Source organism: Excalfactoria chinensis, chromosome 5 (assembly GCF_039878825.1).
Source record: "Excalfactoria chinensis isolate bCotChi1 chromosome 5, bCotChi1.hap2, whole genome shotgun sequence".
NCBI classification, from domain to species: domain Eukaryota; kingdom Metazoa; phylum Chordata; class Aves; order Galliformes; family Phasianidae; genus Excalfactoria; species Excalfactoria chinensis.
Genome location: NC_092829.1, coordinates 3,307,179 through 3,331,666, shown reverse-complemented (window position 1 = coordinate 3,331,666; position 24,488 = coordinate 3,307,179). Strand labels below are relative to the sequence as shown.

Below are 24,488 nucleotides of genomic sequence, written 5' to 3'. Positions count from 1 at the left end.
CACCACTGCTGCTCTTCCTTGGGCTCCTGTCTGAGAACTGCTGTGGGTTCTGCCCCAGATTTCAGCCCTCCTGTGCGCAGGGACAGCACTGCAGGAGAGGAAAGCAAATGCTCCAATTGATGCCATCCTCGGCTCCTGTGAAGAGCTGAAGGAGCCACACAGTTCAGTTGTGCTTCTGACTCAGCCCTCAGAGCACTGATGCAGCAGAAAGAAGCAGGCAGAGGCTGGAGCAGGGCAATACAAGAAAGGATTTGGGTTCTATAGGGTTACACTGCAAGTCTGAGCTCCACCGCGGCACCGAGCGCTCACCTCCTGTCATACAGCATTTTCACAAGACCAAGGCAGGTAAGGCAGATCTGGAATGCACGTTTTATTTAAGTAAAAAAAAAAAAAACAAAAACAAAAACCCCAAAAAAAAGAAAAAAAAAAGAAAAACCAAACCAAAAAAACCCAACCAGACAACATGGATAAGGTAGGCAAGAACTTTTTTATACTCTGACTATACAATAATATTCTTCTCTTTTTTTTTCCCCCTCCAATGCCAACACTACTGTCATGTTCCGTTCTAGTCTAGTTTTAAGGTTGTCCAGTTAATTTGTTTGAAGATCCTTTAACCAAGTTGGCCTTTACCTATTTAGAGTTTCTTCTCAGAAACATTCATATATTATACAGGATATACAGATTTTGAAACAAGACACTTAAAAACACACACAACTATAGCTGCAACACTATGGTAGCTGCATTGTAGTGATTACGTTGTTCAGCCAGCTGTAGACTCTGTATGTACAATTAGTTTTTATAGTGTTATTTACATAGATGGACTAAAAGCTTTCTTTATCCTAAAAGGTAAAGGCTCTTGTGTTGAAGTATGTGCAGTTTCATAGCCCTGTGAAAAACACGACAATTATATACACTGTAAACAGCACAAGGCATGAGAATCTCCTCCTACCTCAAACCATCTCACAGGAAAGTGTATGTGCACTAATATTCCTCTTCTCCTTCGGCTCCCGCTCCTCTGGTCTTCTTATGGAGAGCACGGTTAAAGCTGTGGCAGGCAGGAACCCAATGATTGTCATGGAGACCCAACTTACAGCCCGGGATGCCCTTCTGGGACCTGTGACAGCACATCCAGTACCCAGGCCCATAGGGTAAAGCTTGGCAGTAAGGTTTGGGGTGCCAGCGGCACAGCGACACGTCCCCCTTCACGTACTTCTTCTTGCATTGCTTGCAGGGGTCTTCTCGGTAACGGGGATCGCGGACCCAACGTGAGTCTGCCGGCCTGATGTTGTAGTACTCGATGATGAACTTGAAGTAGTAGCAAGTACATTTTAGGGCCACCAGGCTCCTTGTAGGGAGCAAGCCGAAGATCTTCACTATGATGTGGTGAGGCAGGAAAGCCATATACTGCTGAGGCTCCAGAAGCTGCTGGATTTTAAACCTGGTCTCCAAAAAGTCATGCGAGACCTGCCGTTTCAAGCAGGAAGCATCGAGGACTTGCAAAGCACCTTCTGGAGGGGGAACAGAAAGGGCTGATGGCTCAGGAGTGACGTTGGTCCTGACACATGATTTGTCAGATTCCAAAGCATCCTCATCCTCGTTCTGCACTCCTTCTCCTGGCTTCTCTTGGGTACGCTCCCGCAGTGGCTGTGGTGTGTGGGTGGCATTCTGCTCAGCCTGGAGAAAAAACAACCTCCCCGGGAGGGGGTCTTCACTCAAACTGGAGGGAGGGAGCTTCTCTTTCTGGCACCCCTTCTCGGTCTTGGTGACCGATATACTGATGCACAAGGGCTCCTTCCTAGCAGGATGCAGGCTCTGCTTCGAGAGGATCACAGCTTCTTTCGACGTACAATCAACAGTCGCGCTCTTGCTCGGTAAGGAATCCACCGGCATCCCAGCTACAGCCGGACACAGGGCTGGCAGAGCTCTGGGAGGCTCAACCCGCCTTTCAGCATCTCCCCTTCCAGCCGCAATGGCCAACACAGCGTGAGCAAGTCCTGAACCCGCGTTCCCCACGTGAGCCTCCAACCCGGGAGGGAACGGCTGCGGAGCAGAGGCAGCGCCATCCCACAGCCCGGCATCCCCACACCTCACTCCACAGCCAGCCCCCGCTGCCCCCAGCTCCTCACCCCGGCCCACGCTGCCCACAGAGGCTCTGCCAGGCTCAGCACCATGCTGCGTGCTGCTGGCCAGGAGCACCCGCCCCACGTTCCTGCGGAAGCTGTTGTTACGTGAGAGGCTGCCGCCGTCCCGCTCGCTCTGCCGCCGCAGGCACTCTGACTCCAGCTTGGCCACCATGTCCAGGACACGCACCGGCTCGCTCTGCTGCTCGCTGCTGCCACAGCCTCCCCTCTCATGCACTTCACATGGCCCAGCAGCGGAGAAAGGGTCAGAGCTGGGAAGAGCACCTTTAGGTGGAGCGCTCAGCCTCGCGGTGGAGGCGGATGTGCAAGTTTTAGCACAGTCTACCAGTAAAGCACTTGCTCTCTGCTCTAGAAATGCAACCATCTCTATCACGGAGAGGGACCGGCCCGGGAACACACCCTCCCCACTGTCATTCACATAATGCACGGAGCAATGCTCGATGCCGCACGCGAAAGGCTCCGGCTGGGAGCACCTAGCATTCGCCTCCCTCATTCTTTCCAATTGGATCTTGGCTTTTTTCAGATCCACTGTTTTTTTCCGTCGTTTCACTGTTCTCCCATCGATATCCCACGTGCTTTTCAGCTTCATGGAGCCCAGCCGGTTGCTGCCACTGCACTGCTGGGCTGCGAAGAAGGCGATCTTCTCCTTGGTATTGCCAGGCTTCACCACAGCCCACACATCCAAAGGCCCTTCCCCTTCTTCTCCCTGATGAATCGTTGCCGACAGGACGTTCTTCTTCTCCCTGGCACTCAGACCATCTGCCGGACCTTTCCCACTCATATTGCACATAGTATTTGGATAAATAATTCCTAGAAGCTTTCGAGATGGAGTCACAAGGGGGGGTTTGGGGAAAACGCTCAGTTTGGTGCAGTTGTTGGCGTATTTGTCTTGTGTTGACCTCTGGCTCATAGGTGGGCCTCTCAGAGAGTCCTGGCTTATTTCTGATCGCTCTTTCCTCTGTAATTTGAGATATGGCTTTAAGTGCATACCAGAAACCCTAGAAAAACAGAAAGGGAAGAAATTATAGTTGCAAAATAGGCCTGTCTGGAACTAGAGAAGAAGGCTCAAGGAAGGCACCAGCGTGCCTCCTACTCGCCATCAAGCAGCCCACATCTCAAAAGGAACCACGTGAAAAAGGAAAAGCAGCAGTCAGGCAGCTACAGTCATCCCTGGGAGAACTACTTGCATCTCGCAATGATTATAATCTTAAGGATAGCAGAGATCTTCCCACTACAGTAATTTGTGTCCAGGGAGTGCCAAGGTGAAATCCTAATGCTAAAGTCATGTCCATTGTGCAAACGCAGGGGTTCATGACAGAGTCGGATAAATCCTTCTATTCATTCAGCCCTGATCCTGCTGTAAGGCACTCCTGGGTCAGAGGAGCTATAAGAAATGGTTTAGTGGATTGTGGTTGGCCGTTAGTTGGCAATGGTAATGAGAAAATGGTTGGACTAGATGATCTTGTAGGTCCTTCGTAGTTCCAATCCAACCTTGTGATTCTATGATAGGGCATGCCTTGACCTTACCTACCAGCTATATGGACACTTTTCAGAAGATAAAAAGGTGAAGTGAGCAAGTGTGGGTACATTGATCAGACACCCAATCTCATAATACCACCTGAAACCACCACAGAATCACAGGATGGTTTGAGTCTGAAGGGACCTTTAGGACCATCTAGTTTCAATCTCCTGCTCTAGGCAATGACACCTCCCTCTCCACCTGATTGCTCACAGCCCCATCCAGCCTGGCCTTGAATGCCTCCAAGAAGGAGCATCCACAACCTCACTGGGCAACCTTTTCCAGTGCTCCACCATCCTCACCGTAAAGAATTTCTTCCTAATATCTAGTCTAGATCTACCCAATGATGCCTATTATCCTTGAGTATATCAACAATGGCAGATTAGATGCACTCTCCCTTATGCTACACATCAGATGCCAAACCAAGAAGTGACAGAAGCACCAACTATGGCTAGAGAAAACCACGTCCAAGTAAGCATCTTTAGGGTTAAGAGTCTAAGAGCTGTGAAGGAGACACTTGGATACTACTCCCCTAACAGAGGCAGCACCACTCATCTAATGGCCCTACGCACTCAATTCATCCCTTCCGTTGCACCTTCACCATAATCTCCAATGCAGTGCTCAAAAACACAGAAGCCCAGGGCACTGCCACAAAGGATTCAATCATCACGAGACTTCAGGCTCTTCCTCCAGGGTGAACGTATAAGCACATTGCTGAACTAACTACAGATTATGTTTCCATGGCAATCTCTGAATTGTTACATTTAATGCGGAACTTTCTGAAATGGAGATAATCCATGAGTGTTAGTTGAAAAACAGCATGTTCAATGTCAACTAGTGCAGACACCAAACCGATTTCCCCTTGCAGCCACCACCAAAAGACTTTCTAGTCCTAAAAACAACTTTTATTTCATAACTCCCACACAGCCCCACACTTCACTTAGTAACTGCTGAATCACTAACTTGAATGGTTATTCAGGTTGGAAAAGCCCTCCAAGATCCCCAACCCTAATCAACCCCCCCATGCCCACTGCCCACATCCCTCAGTGCCACATCTCCATGGCTCTGGAACACCTCTGGATGGTGACCCCACCACTCCTGGGCAGCTGTGCCACTGCAGCACCAATCTTTGTCAGAAGAAATGTATTCTAATATCCAATCCGGACCTGTCCTGGCACAACATGAGGTTACTCGCTCTAATCCTAACACCAGGAACCCAAGAGCCTAATGTGCTCAGGAAAGAGGATCTCTTCCCTTCCAATTTTACAGGCAGAACATCACGTCACCCTTGCAACCAGTGCTAATGTCATCTTCCCTTCAGCAACAGACTGTGGGGATAAGAGAGCTCCCACTTCTGCACATACACCCACCCATTCTCAGGGTTAATTCTCTCCCCATGCCTTCTGTGCTAATTCCAGCTCTTGCTGGAATTGGGTCACCTCCCAGTTCACTTTCCTCTGCAGAATGCAACTGAGCTATTTTGTTTCCCTTCTCAGTTGGATGCTAACAACTAAAATAATCTCATAAAAATAGTGCCTCAGGGTGATGAAATAGAGGAGTAATGCAAAACCAAGGCTGCTGCAAGTTCGCTCGAGCCTAGTTTTCCACAGTTCACAGTTGCTCAGAGTCAGGCCACCAACACACCTGGGTCAGTGTACAGGCCAGAATCAAGAAGCAGGTGAATGGCAGCAGAGAAGCATGCCTGCAGTCCTCCCTTTTCCCCACTCAGAAGGGCATTTTGGAGGTGCTTTCAGGAGAAAAGCTGTGGTAGCTGCTCACAGCATTACCCTGGGGGAAGAAAAGGTGAATGCAATGCAATACACAGCTTTCCACATTGAAATCCCAGGAGCTAAGAACAAAAGATCATGCCGGGGGTGATTGAAAGATGAGCTGAAATATGTGCTAAAAAGGCTTTCTTCAAGCCATTTTCCAGCAGGACAAATCACTTCAACACCCTTCATTAAGGGGAAACTGTAAATGAAGGTGAGCTCAGGTATTACATGAATGAGAACAGGACTAAACTGGTTACCCAGCAGGCTCGGAGGACACGTTTAGCCAGCAAAGTTGGTTCAGCTGCTCACTGCTATTTCAGGTCTATGGAGAAAGACAAAGGGTAAAGTTACGCCTCACCTACTGCAGATTTCTCATTTAAGGTTATATTTCCTCCTGTGTTTCAGTTGGTCTCTGGCTAGGCCAACAATACCATTTAAGGTTGAGAAGTTACAATTTACATAACAAAATTATGCCTTAGTCAGAAGTTTTACTGCCAGAATAATTGCCTCATTTGAATTCAGCATTCAGTTCATTGCACTGTTTTAATGGATCCAGACTTAAAGAAAACCTTCCTTTAATAGCTTCAGACAGCTACAAAAGGAAGGCTGCTAACTCCATCTGAATGGCACTGCTACTTCCCTTCAAGTTTTCAGGCAACGAAGAAGAGCTTTTAGTAGCAGACCTTACCTGAAAGCGTCGCTAGGAGAGAAGCGAATCCTCACCCCCACCACTTACACACTTGGCCACGAACATTCACAATTCATCCTTCTTAAACAAGAACATCTTCCCCATGCGTCAGTCAGCAGCACGTTTCATTCCTAGCTCCAAGAATCGGAGCAAGGATTTTCAGCAGAAAATGCTCTGAACGCAAAGCAGAGCTCAATCCTCTCCCCGCGCCGTCCACCCTATTTCTGCAACATTCCAGTGCTGGCAAGCAGAGAACTGTGGCAGCTGCAGGTTAAGTTTCTAAATACTAGAAAACACCAAAAATAATCATTACGAGGTGAAGCCACTGACAATTCCCTGTCGAACTTCAGACTAATTCTGTTTGCTTTCCCCTACTCTGTAAGCCACCGTGCTTTCTCATTCTACCTTTAGAGACAATGACTCTTCAGAACTTCATGGAATAAGCATAAAAGGTTTTCAATCCCAAATGTGTGGTTTTGAATCGCTGATAAGAGATAATTCTGCCAAGAACCATCAGCAGTGAAACAAACGGCAGTGCTGCCTTTACGCTGTTATTCCATCCTTAAGCCAATGGAGTGAGAGGACCAGGTTGTTTTTTGTTTTAATTTCTTATCAGCCATGTCTTAGGCGCACAAAAACAGGATACTTACAGCTCTGGAATGACACTGCTGTTTTTACAAGTTTCAGTACAGCCTGTCGCTACAGTTGGCTCCTATGCTGGACTGATGCATAAATGCAAGCCTTCATACATCCACACACCTCCCACTCTCTATGTGGAAGACCCATTAGCTACTGCACCAAGCTGACCAGAACCTTCCTGCATTTATACATCATCTAAATCACAGCTGCCTAAAAAACAAAGTAATTCCTTCGATAGAAGCTGGAGGAAAAACTGGTACAATAAGCTCCGCTTTCACAACTCAGAATCACAGGGGTTGGAAGAGATCAGGTCCAACCCTCCTGCTAAATGAAGCACCCTACAACAGGCCGCACAGGTCAGTGTCCAACCAGCTCCTGACCATTTCCATCTCAGGAGACTCCACCACCTCTCTGGGCAGACTGCTCCAGCCCTCCACTCCTCTCACCATACAGAAGTTCTAGATGCTTTTAAAGGTCCCTTTCAACCCAAACCATTCTATGATTTTATGTTCAACAAGACCAGACCCAGCACCAACCCCAAGTCCTTCCCAGGGTCCACAGAGAGCCTAAACATCCCATCCTGCACCTTGGTCAGGACTCCCAAAATGCCCTGTTGCGTTTTGCACCAAGATTTCCTCTAGCCATCAACAACAAAACCAACAATGCTCTCAAACAGCACATTCACACTGGATGTTTTCTGGGCAAAGCACCGGAAGGTTTTTATTAAGGTGAATATTTCAGTCAAAACTCCCAGGTTTCCTGTGGATTTCTTTTTGTAAGCACTCACTTTGGTAGGCAAGAGATCCCAGCGCTGCTGACTGCATGTGCAGCACCAACTGCACCTCTGAAAAACCCCTCAGGGAACACTAACACAAGGCACTAGCCAGAAAAAAAGGCAGCAGGAATGAAAAGCCAGACCAAGCACAACCTCTGGCAGAGCACATCTCTTCCCTGGCATCCCATCTCTCTTATGTAAAACTTAGCTCCGCTGCAAAGAACACTGACAATTACAAAGGACTGAGTGCTGCATGCGAGTTCAACCATGGTCAACCACTTGTTATTTCTGGAAGTGCTTGGTGGGTCCTTCGGGCACAACCTCTGGTACCACTTCCATCCCCTTCACACTGCTGGGGCAGGCAGAGCAGACAGAGCTGCTTCAAAGGCATTATGCAGATCCTGCCGGGGTGGGAAAGTCCCAGCTAACAGCCAGGGTGGATGATACTTTGCTACTCACTGGAGCTTGTCCTGGTGCATGGCAAGCATCCAGGCCTGGAGAGACGTGGGTTGGGAAGCACGGTGCTCCAGAGCAGGGGCTGGTGGGACTGCAGCAGCTGTGGAGGCATCTGGTTTCTAGAAAAAACACTCCCTTGCAGCACTACCTTCTGCTCCCAACCCCTTCGTGCCTGCCTAATTGCCTCCTGCAACACAGAATGGCCTGGGTTGAAAAGGACCACGATCATCACTGAGTTTCAACCCCCCTGCTATGTGCAGGGTCACCAACCACCAAGACCAGGCTGCCCAGAGCCACATCCAGCCTGGCCTTGATTGCTTCCAGGGATGGAGACAGAGAGCAAGCAAGGAGCATCACAGACCACAGCTAAACAGGTCTTTTATCACAAGACTTGCCAGTGTTTCGGATGTAGGTCAGTTTTGCCAATGATGAACAAGATCCTGCACCAGCAGAGGCGATCCACTGTCACTGCTGCCATATCCACCATTTGGTCTCCAAACAATTTGGTTGTGGGTGCCCCATCCCTGCAGGCATTCAAGGCCAGGCTGGATGTGGCTCTGGGCAGCCTGGGCTGCTGGTTGGTGACCCTGCACAGAGCAGGGGGTTGGAACTGGATGAGCACTGTGGGCCTTTTCAACCCAGGCCATTCTATGATTCCATAAACATTCACTGCTGACTGTCAGAGTGCCATTTTTTCTGCATGGAAGAACTCAATGACACACCTTCACTTCACACGCACTTCTGTGTCAGGCTGCCCCTCCGCCAACAAAATCTAACAGAATATTAGTGGAAAGGTTCAACCTCTACTACCACACCATCAATATCCACCTGTAATGGCATGGGCCAACATAAGAAAAATAGGACACGTTACTCTGGGAGCAGCCTTTGTATAAAAGCACTTACCAAATGACGCACAATCAATTATTCATTGAAGCCTCAGGAAGCTCAGATCTCCATTCCCTACTTTCCAATCACGCCACAGATGACACACGGATGACAAAAAGAGGAAAAACAACTGAAAGACCTGGTATTCAGAGTCATCAGCTGCTCCAAAAGCATTCAGCACAAAGATGATGGCAGAGCAAACATCCCAGATAGACAGTGCTGCATTGGAGAAAGGCTGTGGCATCCCCAGGCCTGCTGGTATCACTTTGATGTAAAACAGTGCTTTGAAAGAAAAGAGGATTACAAAGATGTGGGGAAACGGGGAAAAAGAAATAATACAATATACCAGATAATGTGAAGGTTTTCAAAAGAAGAGCTTTCTTGAAGAAACACCCTGAAGTGTGGTTTACTCATATGGTCTTCAGGAGGCACAAGGAATCTACTGGGTAAGACAGACTGACAAAGAATTGTTCAAAGGCACAAAGAAGCTGTCTTAAGAGCAGAGAGCCCCAGGTGATGAACAATAAAACACCAGCCTCAAAACTACAGACACTCCTCAAAAATCAGCCTGGAGAACAATCTGCTTTTGTTACAAGTGACCTCAACAACAAAGCTACAGAAGCGAAAGGCAATGCCAGTATGGATGAGGCACAAAGCACCTGGTAACAGAAACAGAGCAGAATTTTGAAGTACAGATGTGAACACAGAAGGCTGAATACCAAGAAGCACAGTTTCAGTTAACCAAAAAAAGGTGCTACAAATAGACACATCCATGACATGGAGGCAAATGAAGGCAGACCTCTGATAGTGAAAAGCCCTCCTATAAGGTCTCCCTTAGGAGCCAGCACAGTCATGGCTCAGAGGAGATTCACCCAGACTAAGAACAGTCACTATTAAAGAAGCTACTAGGAAACACAGGGGCCATTGGACACAGCAAAACATAAGTGAAGGCATATAGCTGCAGTTTACAGAACACAGTACAAGCATTAAAACTCAAAACAAGACGTGGTCCTTAGGCAAAATACATAACATCACCAGCTCAAATTAACATATATAAGCTGGCATGAACATTCGTTCTGGGGATCGAAATTGCTCCTAATTGCACAGTTAGAGCTGTCACCTTCAATAACGGTTTGATCTATGGGAGAAGACAGAATTCCAGCCTAAAAACAATTACAGGTTTACCAAAAGGATTATGAGATTCTCCTTGGGAAAGCAAGGGGCTGGGTAACCAGAGTCCCTTTCCAGCCCTAAATTACTATGAGACTAACATAGCAAGTATGTGTTGCCTACATAACCACAAGGAACAAAGGTTAAAGTTTACTTTAAACCCACGTGAATTTTGGGAATGAGAAAGCTGCCTCTCTTCCTCCAGATAGAGGAAGTTTAAGAGTCTTGGTTTCAAAAGAGATATGTATTGTATTGTATTTTATTTTTTCAAACTGGCGTGTTCTTTCATTTGCATAAGGACAAATTGTTCTGTACGGCGTTCCTATAACAAGACACAGTGAGAGGCGTTCACTTAATTGTCGCATAAGCGCAAGTGTTTGAAATCAGTCATGCATTTCTTCTTAGGAAGAGACACAGGAGAAGGTGGCAATACAGAAACTTAAGATTAAGCCAATCCAGTTACTTACTCCATAGTAAGACAAACCACAACAATGATGCCAGCATTTCCACTTGCTGTAAGCTGACCGCATGTTTTAAAGCCTACTACGATGAGCCACTCTCCAATATACTTCAAAGCCATATTCCCAAATTAATTTACAGCTGTTACTCAAAAAAAGTTATAATAATCAAAGGCTTCTCCAAGTACCATCTGTAGTTGTCATTATCAAATAGCAGCGTCAAAGAACATTTCTGCCCTTAAGCCATTACATTTCAGTTAAAGACTATTGGAAAGTAAGGGTTGAGACCAACTAAGTGACACACAAGACAATAAGAAAGCAAGGAGAAGGCCAAACAGGTGCTAAATATCTAGCTGCATGCAGGCCAGCTGGTCTGTTCATACCGTTTGACTTGATGGAAAGTAGAAGATGCAGAATTCAGTGGTTCCCTGTGGAGGCCAGCTCTGCAGGAACTCTTCATCATATCTCCCCCTCCAGCTAAGGCACACTGTCACAGCCAGTCCATCCTGGTTCACATGCAAGGCTGCTTCCTCAGCTCTCCTTGCCCTGCACAGAGCTTCACAGTGTCTCTCCCACCTAGAAACTGAACAAACATGAGAAAAGTAGAATCGTGTCAGAGTACAGCAGGGAACAGATTATCAGGACAAGGATCCCTTCCCAAAAGAGGCTGAAGAGAAAAAAAATATACATACACATAAATACACTACTATATAGAGTACAGTTATGTATACACAGACACACACACACATCCACACACGTAAAATAACTTAATATCACGCCACTGCTACAGCTGGAGTCTCTGAACACCATTAAAACAGAAATGAACACCCCCAACATCACGTATGCTGCTGTGCTTATATGTAGCTGCAGCCCTACCTGGGTATCTCCCATGGGACATGTTGTCCTCCAAGCTCCATGCAAACCAGACACTCAAGACCTTTCTTTCTTGTTAGCACAGCATCAAGCCAGCAGTAATGCTGCCAGAGGAGTTACGTTAGCTTTCTAATCAAAGTAACACGTCCTGTTTCATAGAGAACAAAATAACCATGCCACCACAAAGCTCCAGACCTTCTGAAAACTGCCCTGTCTTTACATCACACACAGATAAGGCGGCAGATTTCACCAAAACAAAGCTGTTCTGCGGTATCTCACTTGCCTTCTACACCCTGTCCTTGGAGCTGACACCAGCAGCGGTGCTGCAGCACACTGACAGTGGAAGAACCACCACCATCAAACTGGAGCATGAAGTATGTGATGCCACTTAAGGTGCCCTGGAAAAGCTCAAATACTGAAGCCTGAGTTGCTACTTAATCAGCATCCAAGCAACATGGTTTACAACCCAATGCTGCCACTGAACACTCCTGGCCTGGGAAGCCCTGTCCAGCTTCAAAGCCACACTCTGAGAAAGTGGTTAAGGATGACTTTCTCAGTAGAGAGAGATGTTGGTTTACATCCAGCTGGACTTACATGTTAAAGGAACTTCCCTATTCCTCCAGTGATGGGGAATGAGAGGTTAATCATTCGCCCATGTTTGAGTAAGCGGGAGCCTAAAATAATACATAAAATATTATACAAACACATTCCAGCCCTTCATGAAGAAGTCTCTGCTGAGCTCTACACAATGCAACGAAACACACTGAACTGAGAACACTGAGACATTGCATGGGCAGAGCTGAAGGGTGAGAGTGTGCCCTCTGCTCCATGAGACCAGGAAGACCAGCAGGTAGAAGACATGGTTACCAGCTGCACAACTCACAGCTCTGTACTTAAACACCACCCTCATTAAAATACCCAGAGCCTGTAGCAAGGACCTACCTGCACGAGTGACATCTGAGCACCAAAGAAAAAACAAATGGGATATCTTTAGAAAATCTATTTCTAAACATATGAACACTGCTTTATGAAAATCAGCAGTTAAACAGCATCATTCCTTTCCCAGGAACCACCAGTAAGAGGCATTGAAATTCTGACTTCTATCCAAGCTTTTGTCTGGCTTCGCCTTCTGGCTTTACTGACACCAGCATTTCAGTCTCAGCAGGAACTGTATCACAGAAACATTATTATATCCACACCCAAATAAATGCAAACATACAGTTTTAAGAATGCCAGTCACTTTTTCACTAGCTTAAACTGTCTTGATGTCCTCCTGGTTGAGAGCACCGCATGTTCTGTCCCAGCCCTACTGCTTTGTAGATCGAAATGAGAAAAGAGAAACTGGGAAGTGATTAAAAAAAGACAGTTTTATATATATATATATATACATAAGGAACGTGTGTGTATGTATATACATGTATATATATTGCATGTATATATATACACACAAGGAAAAAAATCTCATTCACAGCAGAGCCTGAAAAGCAAAACCATCGTGCAAATCTACTCTGGTTGGGGTAGCCACAACCCCAATCCAAGCACAGGTTATCGTATCATGGGATGCCATGCATTTAAAGAAAGGCCTGGCACCTTCTAGAGGAAGGCAACAGCTGACAAAATCCACACAGACAAGTTCACAGTGCAGCACAGATGAAAACACAGCTCCATACAAAGCATGCCTTTTACCCCTTCTTTAGCTGCTGGTCTATAGAAATGAGCTGAAATAGGCTCTTAATGGCAGCAATCTACTAACAAATTCCTACTGGGTAAGTACTAAAAAGCTGTGCTTGTGAATTAAAAGAAAGAAGGAAAAATAATCAGCATCCAAGCCAGCACAGAGATACTTACTGCCTCTTAGCTACCACAGCATTGCTTAACAGAGGCTGATCCTTATCAGGAGGTGCTTCCCTTCTTTGCTTAGTTTTGCAGAGTTGAGTACAGCCTGAAAACCGAAATACAGATGCACAGAGAAACAGAACAGAAAGAGGAAAATAAGAAACTAATCTGGTTGCTCTCCTTTCCTGAAACCGCCCCCAAACATATGCCTGGATGCATCAGATGTGGGAAGGACTCCCATTTTGGCAGCAGGAAGTATCACACTCTCAGCAGCGGACAGCAGATTGTTGAATGGTCCCACCAAACTCCCTATCTTACCACCATTTCTGAACTGCTCCTGCAGTATTAAATAGCTCGGAATAAGGGGGAAATCTTCCACACAGCAACGTGCCACAGCTTTTGCTATTTACAGGCGTTGCAGCAGTTAAAGCTTTACTGCAGGAGCAGTGTGTTTTAAGGAGCAGCAATGGTAGCTGATGAAATATTTCAAAGGATGGGCTCACTCCTTGAGAAAAGTTGCTTTCTAGGAAGCAGGCAGTGGCTTAGGGACTGGCTCTGAGCAGAACCCCTGCTGTTGCTAAGAGCAGAACAGTCTCTGCCAGCCTGAGCAGCCCACCTCCAGACAGGGACTGGCTCTGGGATGCTCTCCAACCACACAGCACCATGGCACCGGCTCAGCTGGGCAGCGACCAGCACGCTCAGGATGCAGAAGGAAGCAAAGGCAAGTCTTTCAAAAGAAACTCTGAAGAGTTAACATAGATATAGTCATTAGAAAGGACTTAACCATTGCTGAGGCCTTATAATACAGAGCTTTGTTTGGTCTATACCAAACAACCAGCAACAGCCTCTGCATCCCAATGTTTCTGCTTTTTCATCCAGCGCAGCAAGGATCTGGGATTCTGCACTGTGGATTCAATGGGTATGTACTTGAAACTCTTCTTTAGTCATAGCTTCTTTCTAAAGTAGCCTCCACGTTAGCTCACAGCAACACATTTCGGTCCCCATCACACCACACATTCACACCTAGCAAAAAGGGCAGCAACCAGCTCCATGATCAGATAATCTCTAGAGGTCCCTTCCAACCTGAACAATTCTATGGTTCTGTGAGTCCATAAAACGAGTATGTTTTAACTAAAACTGAGTTTCAGAGAGTGAACTCATGTTTTTGGCTCCATCCACAAGCAGCTGGTAACAAACCCTCATATGAAACTGGGTGTTTAATGAGGACACCGCATCCATCTTTGAGCCATTATGAGATTCAAAGATTAACACCTACAGTCGTATCAGGTTCTTTACACCTTGTCAGACTCTACAATTCAGCCTTTTTATTTAACTGTTCTGTTATTTAACTGGAATTTGAAGATTCTCGTGTAAATTTGGACTTGGACACACATCAGCAGGGTGTTCTGAAATAGAGTCCAGCTTCATGATTGCACCTACCACACTAGGGTCTCATTCCTCGTTGTCCTCCCAACACCTCGTGTCCTTCTATGTATCAGCACTGGTCCCTGTCCCACTTCCATCTGAATCACCTCAAGGAGCTGAACTAGGAGAAAATTAACCCAGGAAAGTAGGCATCACCAACCCACCCTTATCCAGACCCAAAGCACAACAGGACAAGGTTTTCAACAACTGGATTCAGCCCCCTGAAGCCACACCTTGAAGCATACTGTGAGAGCTGCCTGCCCTCAAAGGGGCTTTTATATTCCTTCCAGTCAATGGAAATAAACTTTTAAACACACATAATATGTAGAGTGTCTTGTAAGAGGGGAACAAGCACATGGGCTCCAAAGCTCTGAAGCTGGATTGCTCACTACTGTCAAACATCAAAACTTGGAGGAGTCACCGTCCCTAGAGATGAAACACAGATGTGGCACTGAGCAGCAGGGCACAGAGGTGAGAGGTTGGCAGCTGGACTAACTGATGGTGCTCTTTTCCAATGCTAATGATTCTATCCCTGCTGCACCATTGAGTACTCATTCTAATGAAGCACTACAGGGAGAGCCTATCCCCTTTCGTCAATAAAGAATGAAAAGGTTTTTAGTTATAGCTCCGGTGTTTTCCCCTCTTCAGGTGTGGTTAGTGTTGGAATGATCTAGCAATCCACTCTACCCTCAAAAGGGAAAATCTCAAAAGGGAAGAAGAAAACAAGCTCTACTGCACCTTGTGGTCCTCTGTTGTTGTACTGGAAACGATCACAAAGTGTTTCACATGTTCAACTATTCCTGAAAGGCTTCAGCTGTCTTGCACAATTTGGTTAAGGACATTATCTGTTGCTCAACTGGAAGGAAGAACTGGCTCTCTGGATTTGTTCTGCTCGACCCAAGAGAAAAACAAAACCAGTATAAATCCGTGAGTTGCCAATTCTGCTGCAGTGCCAATGACAAACACACAGATCATGCATTACTTCACTCTCTAGAAAACGACCACCTCCTTTGGCACTCGCTGGCACCGCATAATCCATGCTGTGTCCCGAATGATAAGCAGAGGGTAGCTGAACGCTGTTGCTACAGCTGCTGTGCTCTTGGATTACTAGGTATGGGTAAAGACACTGCAATGCATTTAGGGCCACGTGATCCATGAGCCACAGCTGAATTATTTAGCATATAAAACTAGATTTGTTTTGCCATGCAGATTGTGAATTAATGAAAGCTCAGCTGAATGGCTACTTTCTTGGGGCAAGGGAAGGAGAAAGCTTCCAGAAGCCTTCCTATTATAGAAGCAATAGAGCTGGTTCCAAAAATAGTAGGCAAGCACTCCAAGAGCTCTGGAGACGTCGTGCCCTGGTTTTATGAGGCTGAAGCCTCACTCAATTGCTCCTCGACATGCAGAAGATGCTGGAAATGTCTGAAAGATGCAGAAATGACGTTAAATTGGGAGTTTTAGGACAAGCATCAGAGCGAAATCTAGACAGCCTAGATGAAAGAGATCAACTTGAATACCAATAGGGAGCAACCTGTCCCACTTTAGAGACAGATAAAAACCAGAAAGCAGAATCCTATCTTTCCTCAAGAACATCCTGTTAGTTTGCTAAAGAAGATCATGATTATTACAACAATGACGTTGCAGATTAAGACTGTCAACAGCAATTTCATCACCCTGTTTTGCTTTTCAGATATTAGGGACCCTGGCTGGAGAGGTCCACTTGACTCATTTTGGCATGCATTTGGTAGATGTGTTTTTGCTGCAACAGCTAATAAATAGCTTATCATGTGGCCTGGCTGACAGTAATTATGCACTAGTTAGCCAGTAATGCCTTGTTACTGATCCAGCAGAACAGCATAACCCACTCCAAGTCCTAATTTTCAGTCTCCTTTGCCTGTTCGACAGCAGCACTTGTAATACAGTGAGAATAAACTACTTCACAGTACCCCTCTAACTACAAATGTAACTTTGAATCTTCATACACCGTCATAGGACTGGCTTTTTTATTGGCATATACTGAAACGGCATCAGGAAGCATCCTACACTTGACACTCTAAGATAAAGTCTCCCCGCAACATAGCACACAATGCACAGTACTAAATGGGGTATTAAATTGCTTCTAAAGCCACCAGATAGGCAAATCCAGTTCCTTCCTTCAAGCTTTGTTAATAAGGAGAACACCACAGTAGGTGAGCTGGTATTAATCACTATATTTATCAGCTTTGATGTTTGCTGAATATGGCTCTTCCTGGCTTGGACAAGCCTTTGGGATGACAGCTGTGCTTTGATGCAGACTGCCCTCCCCCAAATGCTCTGAGCACAGCTCCAGCCCCAACAGTTCAGCAGGGCGAGCTGCAACTGATGTTTGTTACTTTCTGCAGAATCTCTCCCTTTAACCAAAGGGCTACGCTGCAGATTTCTCTGTCCTGTATCTTCCCCAGCAAAATCCAGTCATTACAAAAAAAAACAAGTGGATTCATCCAGCCAACTCATTGGAGGGCTGGCAACTTACAGCATTCACTGTGCATCCCGAAAGCATCCCCATTTTTCTCAGTGGGTTCCAAAACTACACTCAGCAACTGGAAGCCCTGCTAGAGCAAGGGAAACAGTAGGTTAAAGATGACAGTGCTCAGAGAAAACTGCTTTATAAGTAACTGTGACATTTCTTTGCAGTATTTCTGTACATGAAAATGCCCATTTTTTGTAACACGTTCCTGAATCCACCCTGTTTTCATATATGGGTATCCCAGGCTGGATGTGGCTCTGGGCAGCTCGGTCTGGTGGCTGGTGACCCTGCACATGGCAGGGGGTTGGAACTGGATGAGCACTGTGAGCCTTTGCAACCCAGGCCATTCCATGATTGTATAATTCAACAGTTTTGCACCTATGTGCCACATGACTTGTCAGGAAATCTTAAAATCCTTCCAAACTTTCATTTGTTGCTGTGTAAGCCAAACTTCAGGCACTTATAGAAAACCATCTTTCATCTTGCCAGGATAACATAAAATGCTGAACTACGAAACATGAAGTTTCTATGTCAGCAGCTTTCCAGACTTAGGAAAACAGTTAAACTAAGTACACCCAACTTCAGGGCAGATGACACTCGATAGGAAGCTCAAACTCTTTTTGCACCTAACATTTCATAGCTCAAGGCACCATTAGTTCTATTGAGGACAGCAAACTTTCAACAGAACAGATTTGTTAAGAGTATTTAGAAACAACCCACCCACAAAAAGCACATCACCACCTACACCCTTCTCAACAAGCACTGGATTCACTCCTTTCCAGCGGTATCTTGCTTAATAAAAAGAAGTTCAGGAAGAACAGGTTGCAATTTTAGACCAAAAAAATAAATTGCTCATTAACATGAGGTTTTAATGTGGTCTACAGATGCATTAATGAAAAGAAAACGCTGTTCTGATTTGTAACTTGTTTCGGGCATATAGCTAGCCATATGCTACAAAACATACCCTAAAACTCAGAACAGTTTCAGAGCATTAACTCCACCAAAGCTACCTGGTCTTATACACATCCCAGTTATTCAATGTGGGCAGCAACAAGGCACAACGCATCCAACTCTGAACTGATTCATCTGTCTACATCCAAGTAACAGCTCTCAAAGAGAAGACAGCCTGGATTTTGAACAGAGGTGAAGCCCTGTTTTTATCAGTTAATCTCATGCTACTACTGCCCAAAACTCTTCACTGTGCTCTCCTCAAAGGGCCTCAAATCTACCCTGGCTGGCCAGCAACCTGAGAACACACCAACCTGTAGTGAAAAGAGCTCCACACTGTTATGGTTTCCTTAATTGCTTCTATCAGATGAAGGTGGCAAGGTGGGAGGGACAGCTGGGGTGGTCTCTGTGGGACACAACCAGCTCCACAGTGGCTCCATACAGGGCACTGCCAACAAGTGACACCTCTAGGAGAATATACTGAAGAACAGGCAAAAATACCAAAAGGAAGGGGGCGAAAAAACAGCAAGACCAGAGAAGGAATAGGCTTTGCCCACAAGAGGAGTTGTGAAGCAATACCCTCAGGTTATCCAGACCCACCAGCACAGAAACACAAATGAATGACCCGAAGAGCAGCATCTGGATGCAGGGCACATTTCTCACTGCTCAGCTGCTTTGGGAGTGCAAAACAGAGCCTGGTCAAGCAGATCAGAAAAGCTTTGGAGAACCCAAAAGCACAGGCACGCAACCAATGACACATTAAGGCTACAGATGAAGACACAATACCAACAGCATGTGCTGAAACTCAAAGTATATGATTGTTGGGTTTTATAATGAACTCTTAAAAGAAGAATATACATGGAACATCTTCTGCTGAAAGAACTCAGCTATGGATAAGCCTGTTTGTTTGGCAATTAAGTGGCAGCACAGACCAGCTTTAAATACAGTGTTCCTGTACAACTGCTTCTAAGGGCTGCTTAAATATCCAAGCTAATTTTGAAACCTACCAATCCTGGGGATCTTTACATATTCTTTGTTAAAGACTTTTTTCCATTAATAACTTGCTGCAAAAATAGTTTCCCATTCTTCAGAGCTTTGCAGTTGATATGCCTAGCAACACAATGAGATTCTTAGCAATTCTAAGCATAGCACAAATTCTGCCATAATTTTTATTTTTTTTCAAAGAAAACAAGGAAGAAAAAATAGCATTTGCATTTTGGGATAGTTTGTGCATGCTCAAATACCTTGTTAACCTTGAGGACCTGTGCTGCACATCTCTCACCTTTTATCTTCAACATCCAGCAACCTGTACCGGTACTTTAAGGCTTGTTAATGTGAAAATAACCCCACCAGCAAGACAAACAGGGTTAAGCAAGGTCTTATATAGCTCAGTGCTCCCCCCAGTACAAAAAATACTGTCTTTTGAAGGTTTTCACCTCTAGGACAGAACACTACAAGTGCAAATGAAAATAACAAATCAGCAGGAAATCAAGCTGAAAATAAAGTACCCCAAACTGTTTTTTTTGTCTGCAGAAGGGTGGTTTAACTGCACCAGATTTCAGGTTGGGGACTGTTACTTTGCTGTGAAACCACTCAGCACATTTTTAGGCTTCCCAGCAGAGCAGCCGTTGGGAGCGTGCTGTACTACACAAGAACATAACCTTGCAAATGAAACACACCAGCTCCAGAGGTCCTGCTCATCACACTGCCTTTCGTCAACAAGCTGCTACCAAAACCCTTCCCTGCAAGCCAGCTGCAATCTGCTAGCCTGAGAACCAAATTACCAAAGCAATAATCAGCTGCATCTCTCAGCATTTAACATCACGGACTAATTTTCTGCGAGCCGGCAGGAAATAGTTTCTAACAGCTCCCTCAAGAAAATAAGCCACAAGCTGGAGTTAGTATGGGTTCTTTCCCCCTTTTACCCCCCCCCCCCATTCTGAGCCATCTCTGCACTATTTCATAGCTCTGATAATTGTACCACTGACTAACCTCCAACTGGGAATAACTGTTTTTATCATCACTATTAAAAACAGTCCCTCACACTGTTAGGAATCTGGAAAGTCACTGTAGCTGCATCCCACCCTTCAGCCTCTCAAAACACTACAGAGCAATGAAAATATGTGCTGAAACCAGAGGATCCCTGTGCTGAGCACCTCCTGTAATTTGGGGGTAATTACAACTGCTTCTCAGAGAAGGCAGCCGTGGAAATTTGGTTATTGATTTTAGAGGGGGAAACGATGTGAGATCTCATAAAGAAATAGCGAGCTTTAAATGTTCCGTATTGGACTGGGGAAGCTGAATGACTTTCAGAAGCAATACCAGGAAGGTGGGTGCTATCAAACCTCACACATTCACCTATAACCTCATCGCTGATGGTTGGTTTTGGTTTCAAAGCACAAGATCCATCTGCAGGATCCATCTCCCGATCCCACACTTCCTTGGTTTCTATAGATAAGGCAGAGGAGTGACTGATGGCTCTCAGAGAAGCTGCAAGATGCAAATATATATATATATATACACACACAACAGCTTCAAGGGCAGTGGATTTCAAAACCAGCTTTTAATTATCTGAAGGTGCAGCTGCCAAGCAGACAGCAGAGGCTGCACATCACGTACAGACAGGGAAGTTCCCCTGGGTTTATTCCACGACCAATTACAGTGGATTAACCTATTAGTAAGAGTAAAATATTCTTGTTTGGACTCAAGTTTCAGTGACCCGAAAAAAACAAATCACTGCCACTCACATTCTGCCATGCAGGATCAGCAGTCTGTTTTATCACACTTCCAGTCATCGCTGCCCATAAACACACCCTACAAGGGACCTCTCCCTCTTGTTTAATGCATCTTCTGTCATCGGTTCCCTCACAGAGATCAACGTCCTGCTCCAACTATCATTTACATACCCATTAAAATCACTGTCGATATTAAAGAGCAGCAGGAAACACCCCCCAACCTTTACACATCCCCTCACGCAACCCCCAAGTGCTTCATATTACACACTTCTCTGCAAGATGTCCCTGTCCAACATCTGTCAAACAGCAAAGCATCGCCGCAGAGCAGAGCAGCCTTCCAGGATCCCTGTGCTCAACACTGGGTGTGCCTACTTTTGTTTGGTATCAAGTTCATTCTGCTGGCTCCCTTACACGGATAGTTAAGCTTTTCCCCCACCTCTAAAAACATCTGTTCTTTTTCTAAGTTCTCCAGACTTCCTTCCCCTCGACCATATCAAAAAGCCTCTCTTTTTAGCAGGGCTGCCTTCTTGATAGCCCATCACCATTATCTTGTTGTTCACTGCCAAGCGATGCGGAACACTAAATCTTGCTGAGCTTCCAGCCCTTTCAGCTCCGAGGCCAGGCACCAAAATTCAAGCAGATTTAGAGAGAGGGTTGCTAAACTCCTTCCCTGCCTCTTTCTTAAACACTCCACAGTTCCTGTCCTGGGAGGCAACCAAACTGCTGTCAGAAATGCCAGGTTTTGTTCAACATCCTCGAACCCTGGGACACTGAACACTGAAAACAATTAAGTTCCTTCCAAATCTTGCCCTGTAACAGCTTTTATTCCAGGAAGCGTAGAGATAGAGTATAAATTACTTCAGCACGAAGGAGTTTGAGCCGGTCACTTGCTAAATCCCACAGCAATTCAAGTGAATGTTCAAGCTTGGCACAAGCAGCCATCCGTTCGAGCACACAGCACAATGTCACCCCTCAAATCTTCACTCTTCAACCTCAAGGCACTTCCCTCCCTTCCCCCACCCTTAATTTAAGGGTGCATCAACTGATGACTGAAAGTGGAAATGCTTCATTTAGCACATACACTTGTTAAACTGCTCGCAGCATGCAAATAAAACACCACATTGTGCAAAAGTCATTCGGCCTCCCCATCCGTAGATATGAGCAATGGAACTGCGTCCAGGAAAGAGAAACTTGGAACAGCATGCAAATATTTCACTCCTTCACTCCCAATATTCACATACCACGCTGAAGCCCACATCGGTGTCACGCAGAGGGGTGACCATGTTGAGAAGCTGTTGCATAGAATGGGTGGGAAAACGACCATTATCTGTCTTTGCCCCAGTACTGCACCCTTTTATTTGTAGTTATTACTGCAAACTGCTTTTTTTTTTCTTTTCCTAGACAATGGTTGTGTTATTATAGGTACCTTCATGCCGTGCCAAAGCACATACACACAGCAATTCAGAACAATCAGCCTTGTTTTCATGGGAGCAAAGGTTGCGGCCAAATGAAATGGGTGGAGATCACATTAAACAATCTTGGAATCTGCTAATAGGATATAGGAAAATGTGACCGTAATGCAGATGCAGAGTTCCCCTTCCACCTTCCAATATCACGGATCAAATAAAAGCTTTGGAAAACCAATTAAACTATTTGTACGCTATGCAAGAAAAAGCGGTCTCAGTACACTAACAAGAAAGCATGCTAATGAGAAGCTCCCTAATATAACAACACAAAACATTGACCTCTCAAAGGTCTGAAACCAACAAGCAAGTTCCCCCAGCCCAGAACAGCACCTGCTGAAAAGAAACAGGATACCTGCTGGATGGCTGCTTATCCCCTGTAAACAGAAGCTCATTGCAACGGATGTTCCTGCCTTAAAGACATCATCACATCCTCCTCTGCCTGATAGGGGAATTTTCATACTGAAACACCTTGCTTGGTCAGCCGTAACCCACGCTCCCCTTGCTGGCTTTTGAGATGCGCATTAGTCAGCTTTCTCCTTCGCAAATCTGATCGTGCCTCCGCATGATCGTACACTGAAGTCATGTCCTTGAGCCTGTGACATCAGTCTGTTGCCATGGAAACGTACAGGGCAGTCCAAAATTCAGTATTATGGCATCACTGCAGGATCAGGCAGCAGATCAAGCCAACGCCCGAGAGCTGGTTAATGCAGCATAAACAGCTGAGACATTGCAATCTCAGTGCTACAGTCCAACTGCACTTTATCTTAATATTCTTCCCAAATAGGGCTTGAAGCCTCTTGTCAAGAAAGATGACCCAGGCTGTCATTAACGTCATGACAAACAGGCCAGCCATGACGCATCACTGAAGAAGGGCAATATGTTTCCAGGGATGGCCAAGAAGGACGAAGGAAGTTCAGCTCTCTGAATAGAAGCTGCCATCTGTTCCTACAGCAACACCAGACCTGCCTGGAGAGATCTTTGAGAAAGAAACAGGGGTGGGCCCTTCGGCACACAAAGCTTCGCTGGAAATAAGAGTGCAGTGTCACACCACCGTCACCCATTTGGAAAAGAAGGCATTACATAAGACATGGATCTTCACATTGAACTTTGGCTGCGAACCAAAGATCAGTCCGTCATTAACCCAACCTACAACAGAGCAGTTTATTAGTTAAAAAAGGGTGGTACCTTCAAACAGTTGTTATTCCGTGTAGTGTTAGACATTACAGTTCTGTAGGTTCCTTGCACACTCACGAGAATCACATTTCTGAAGAGCAAAAGGGAAGGAAAAAGGAAATTAGTTACAAGTTAATGACTAGCCAGCCCTTGAAACCAAAAAGATCCGCCAGTTTAACACAAAAAGCCAGCCAAGGAACACTGCTCATTCACCCCACTGCAAAGGGTACACGGGAACCATCAGTACAACACTGCCAGTCAGAAAACCACCAATGAGAGAAAGTCCTCAGTGTCAGCTGGGCCAATACACCCCAAACAGAGTCCAACTGCCATCAAAGGCAGCTGCCTTGCCACCAGGGTAAGTCCCACTGGGAAAAAGCTGCTTTAGAACCACGATTCCCAGGCTGCAGGGACAGCAAGGACTACAAAGAGGAACTACGAAGCCTGAAGCAGCAACTCCAGTCCCCTTCCTTTAGCTGCCCCTCCACGCACATCAAGAACAGGCACTCAGGGCTCCAGCTGCTGATCTCCTCAACACCCAAAGCCATGACCTCGCAGCCCAATTCCTGCTGCATACTCGGCCTCCGTGTAAACACAGCCACTCCCTGCGCACTCAACTCATTTCAGTTCACCTCCTTCCGCTTTTTCTTATTAATCCACACGACTTCTGTAACTCACTCAACGCTTCCTCCTGCAGAGCTGACCTCCATCCTTCCCATAACCTCAGACGCACCCATACGTTCTTCACAGTGCCATTAGAGAGCTGTAGGCACAACAAGGAACACTCAGTGTTCTCGGCACCGACGTAACCCTCACCTGCTCCTAACCCCCTCCGCCCAGGTCCCTGGCTATAATTACCCCATGCTATGTTATCTAACACTAAACATGAGCCTCAGGGCTGAGAGCCATCGTTTATTTGTCTCTGCGATGCCACACACCCCAGTGGTGTTGTATAAATAAATTCCACAACCTGTTTGAGCGTGAGTCTGAACTTGATTCAGACCTGAATTATACCAGTTTCTG

At 45.8% G+C, this 24,488-nt stretch overlaps 1 protein-coding gene across 19 annotated transcripts in view; it reads right to left on the bottom strand.

Annotated features, from left to right (window-relative positions):
* Positions 1-352: 352 nt before the first annotated feature.
* The window catches only part of FBXO34 (F-box protein 34), a 33,837-nt gene continuing 9,701 nt past the window's right edge, over positions 353-24,488 (bottom strand). For 2 of the 19 annotated variants that reach the window (XM_072338614.1, XM_072338613.1), the window contains exons 2-5: positions 23,478-23,556; positions 13,225-13,318; positions 10,887-11,086; positions 353-3,139 (exon numbers count right to left, since the gene is read on the bottom strand). In XM_072338614.1, the coding sequence (XP_072194715.1) occupies positions 982-3,139; positions 10,887-10,966 (2,238 nt within the window). In that variant the 5' untranslated portion in view covers positions 10,967-11,086; positions 13,225-13,318; positions 23,478-23,556 and the 3' untranslated portion in view covers positions 353-981. Of the gene's footprint in view, positions 3,140-5,304; positions 5,449-5,682; positions 6,407-8,893; positions 9,158-10,886; positions 11,087-13,224; positions 13,319-14,652; positions 14,738-15,375; positions 15,526-17,149; positions 17,226-22,644; positions 22,863-23,477; positions 23,557-24,488 lie in introns of those variants that run through there. The other 17 variants (XM_072338624.1, XM_072338622.1, XM_072338621.1 and 14 more) reach the window with 17 other exon arrangements.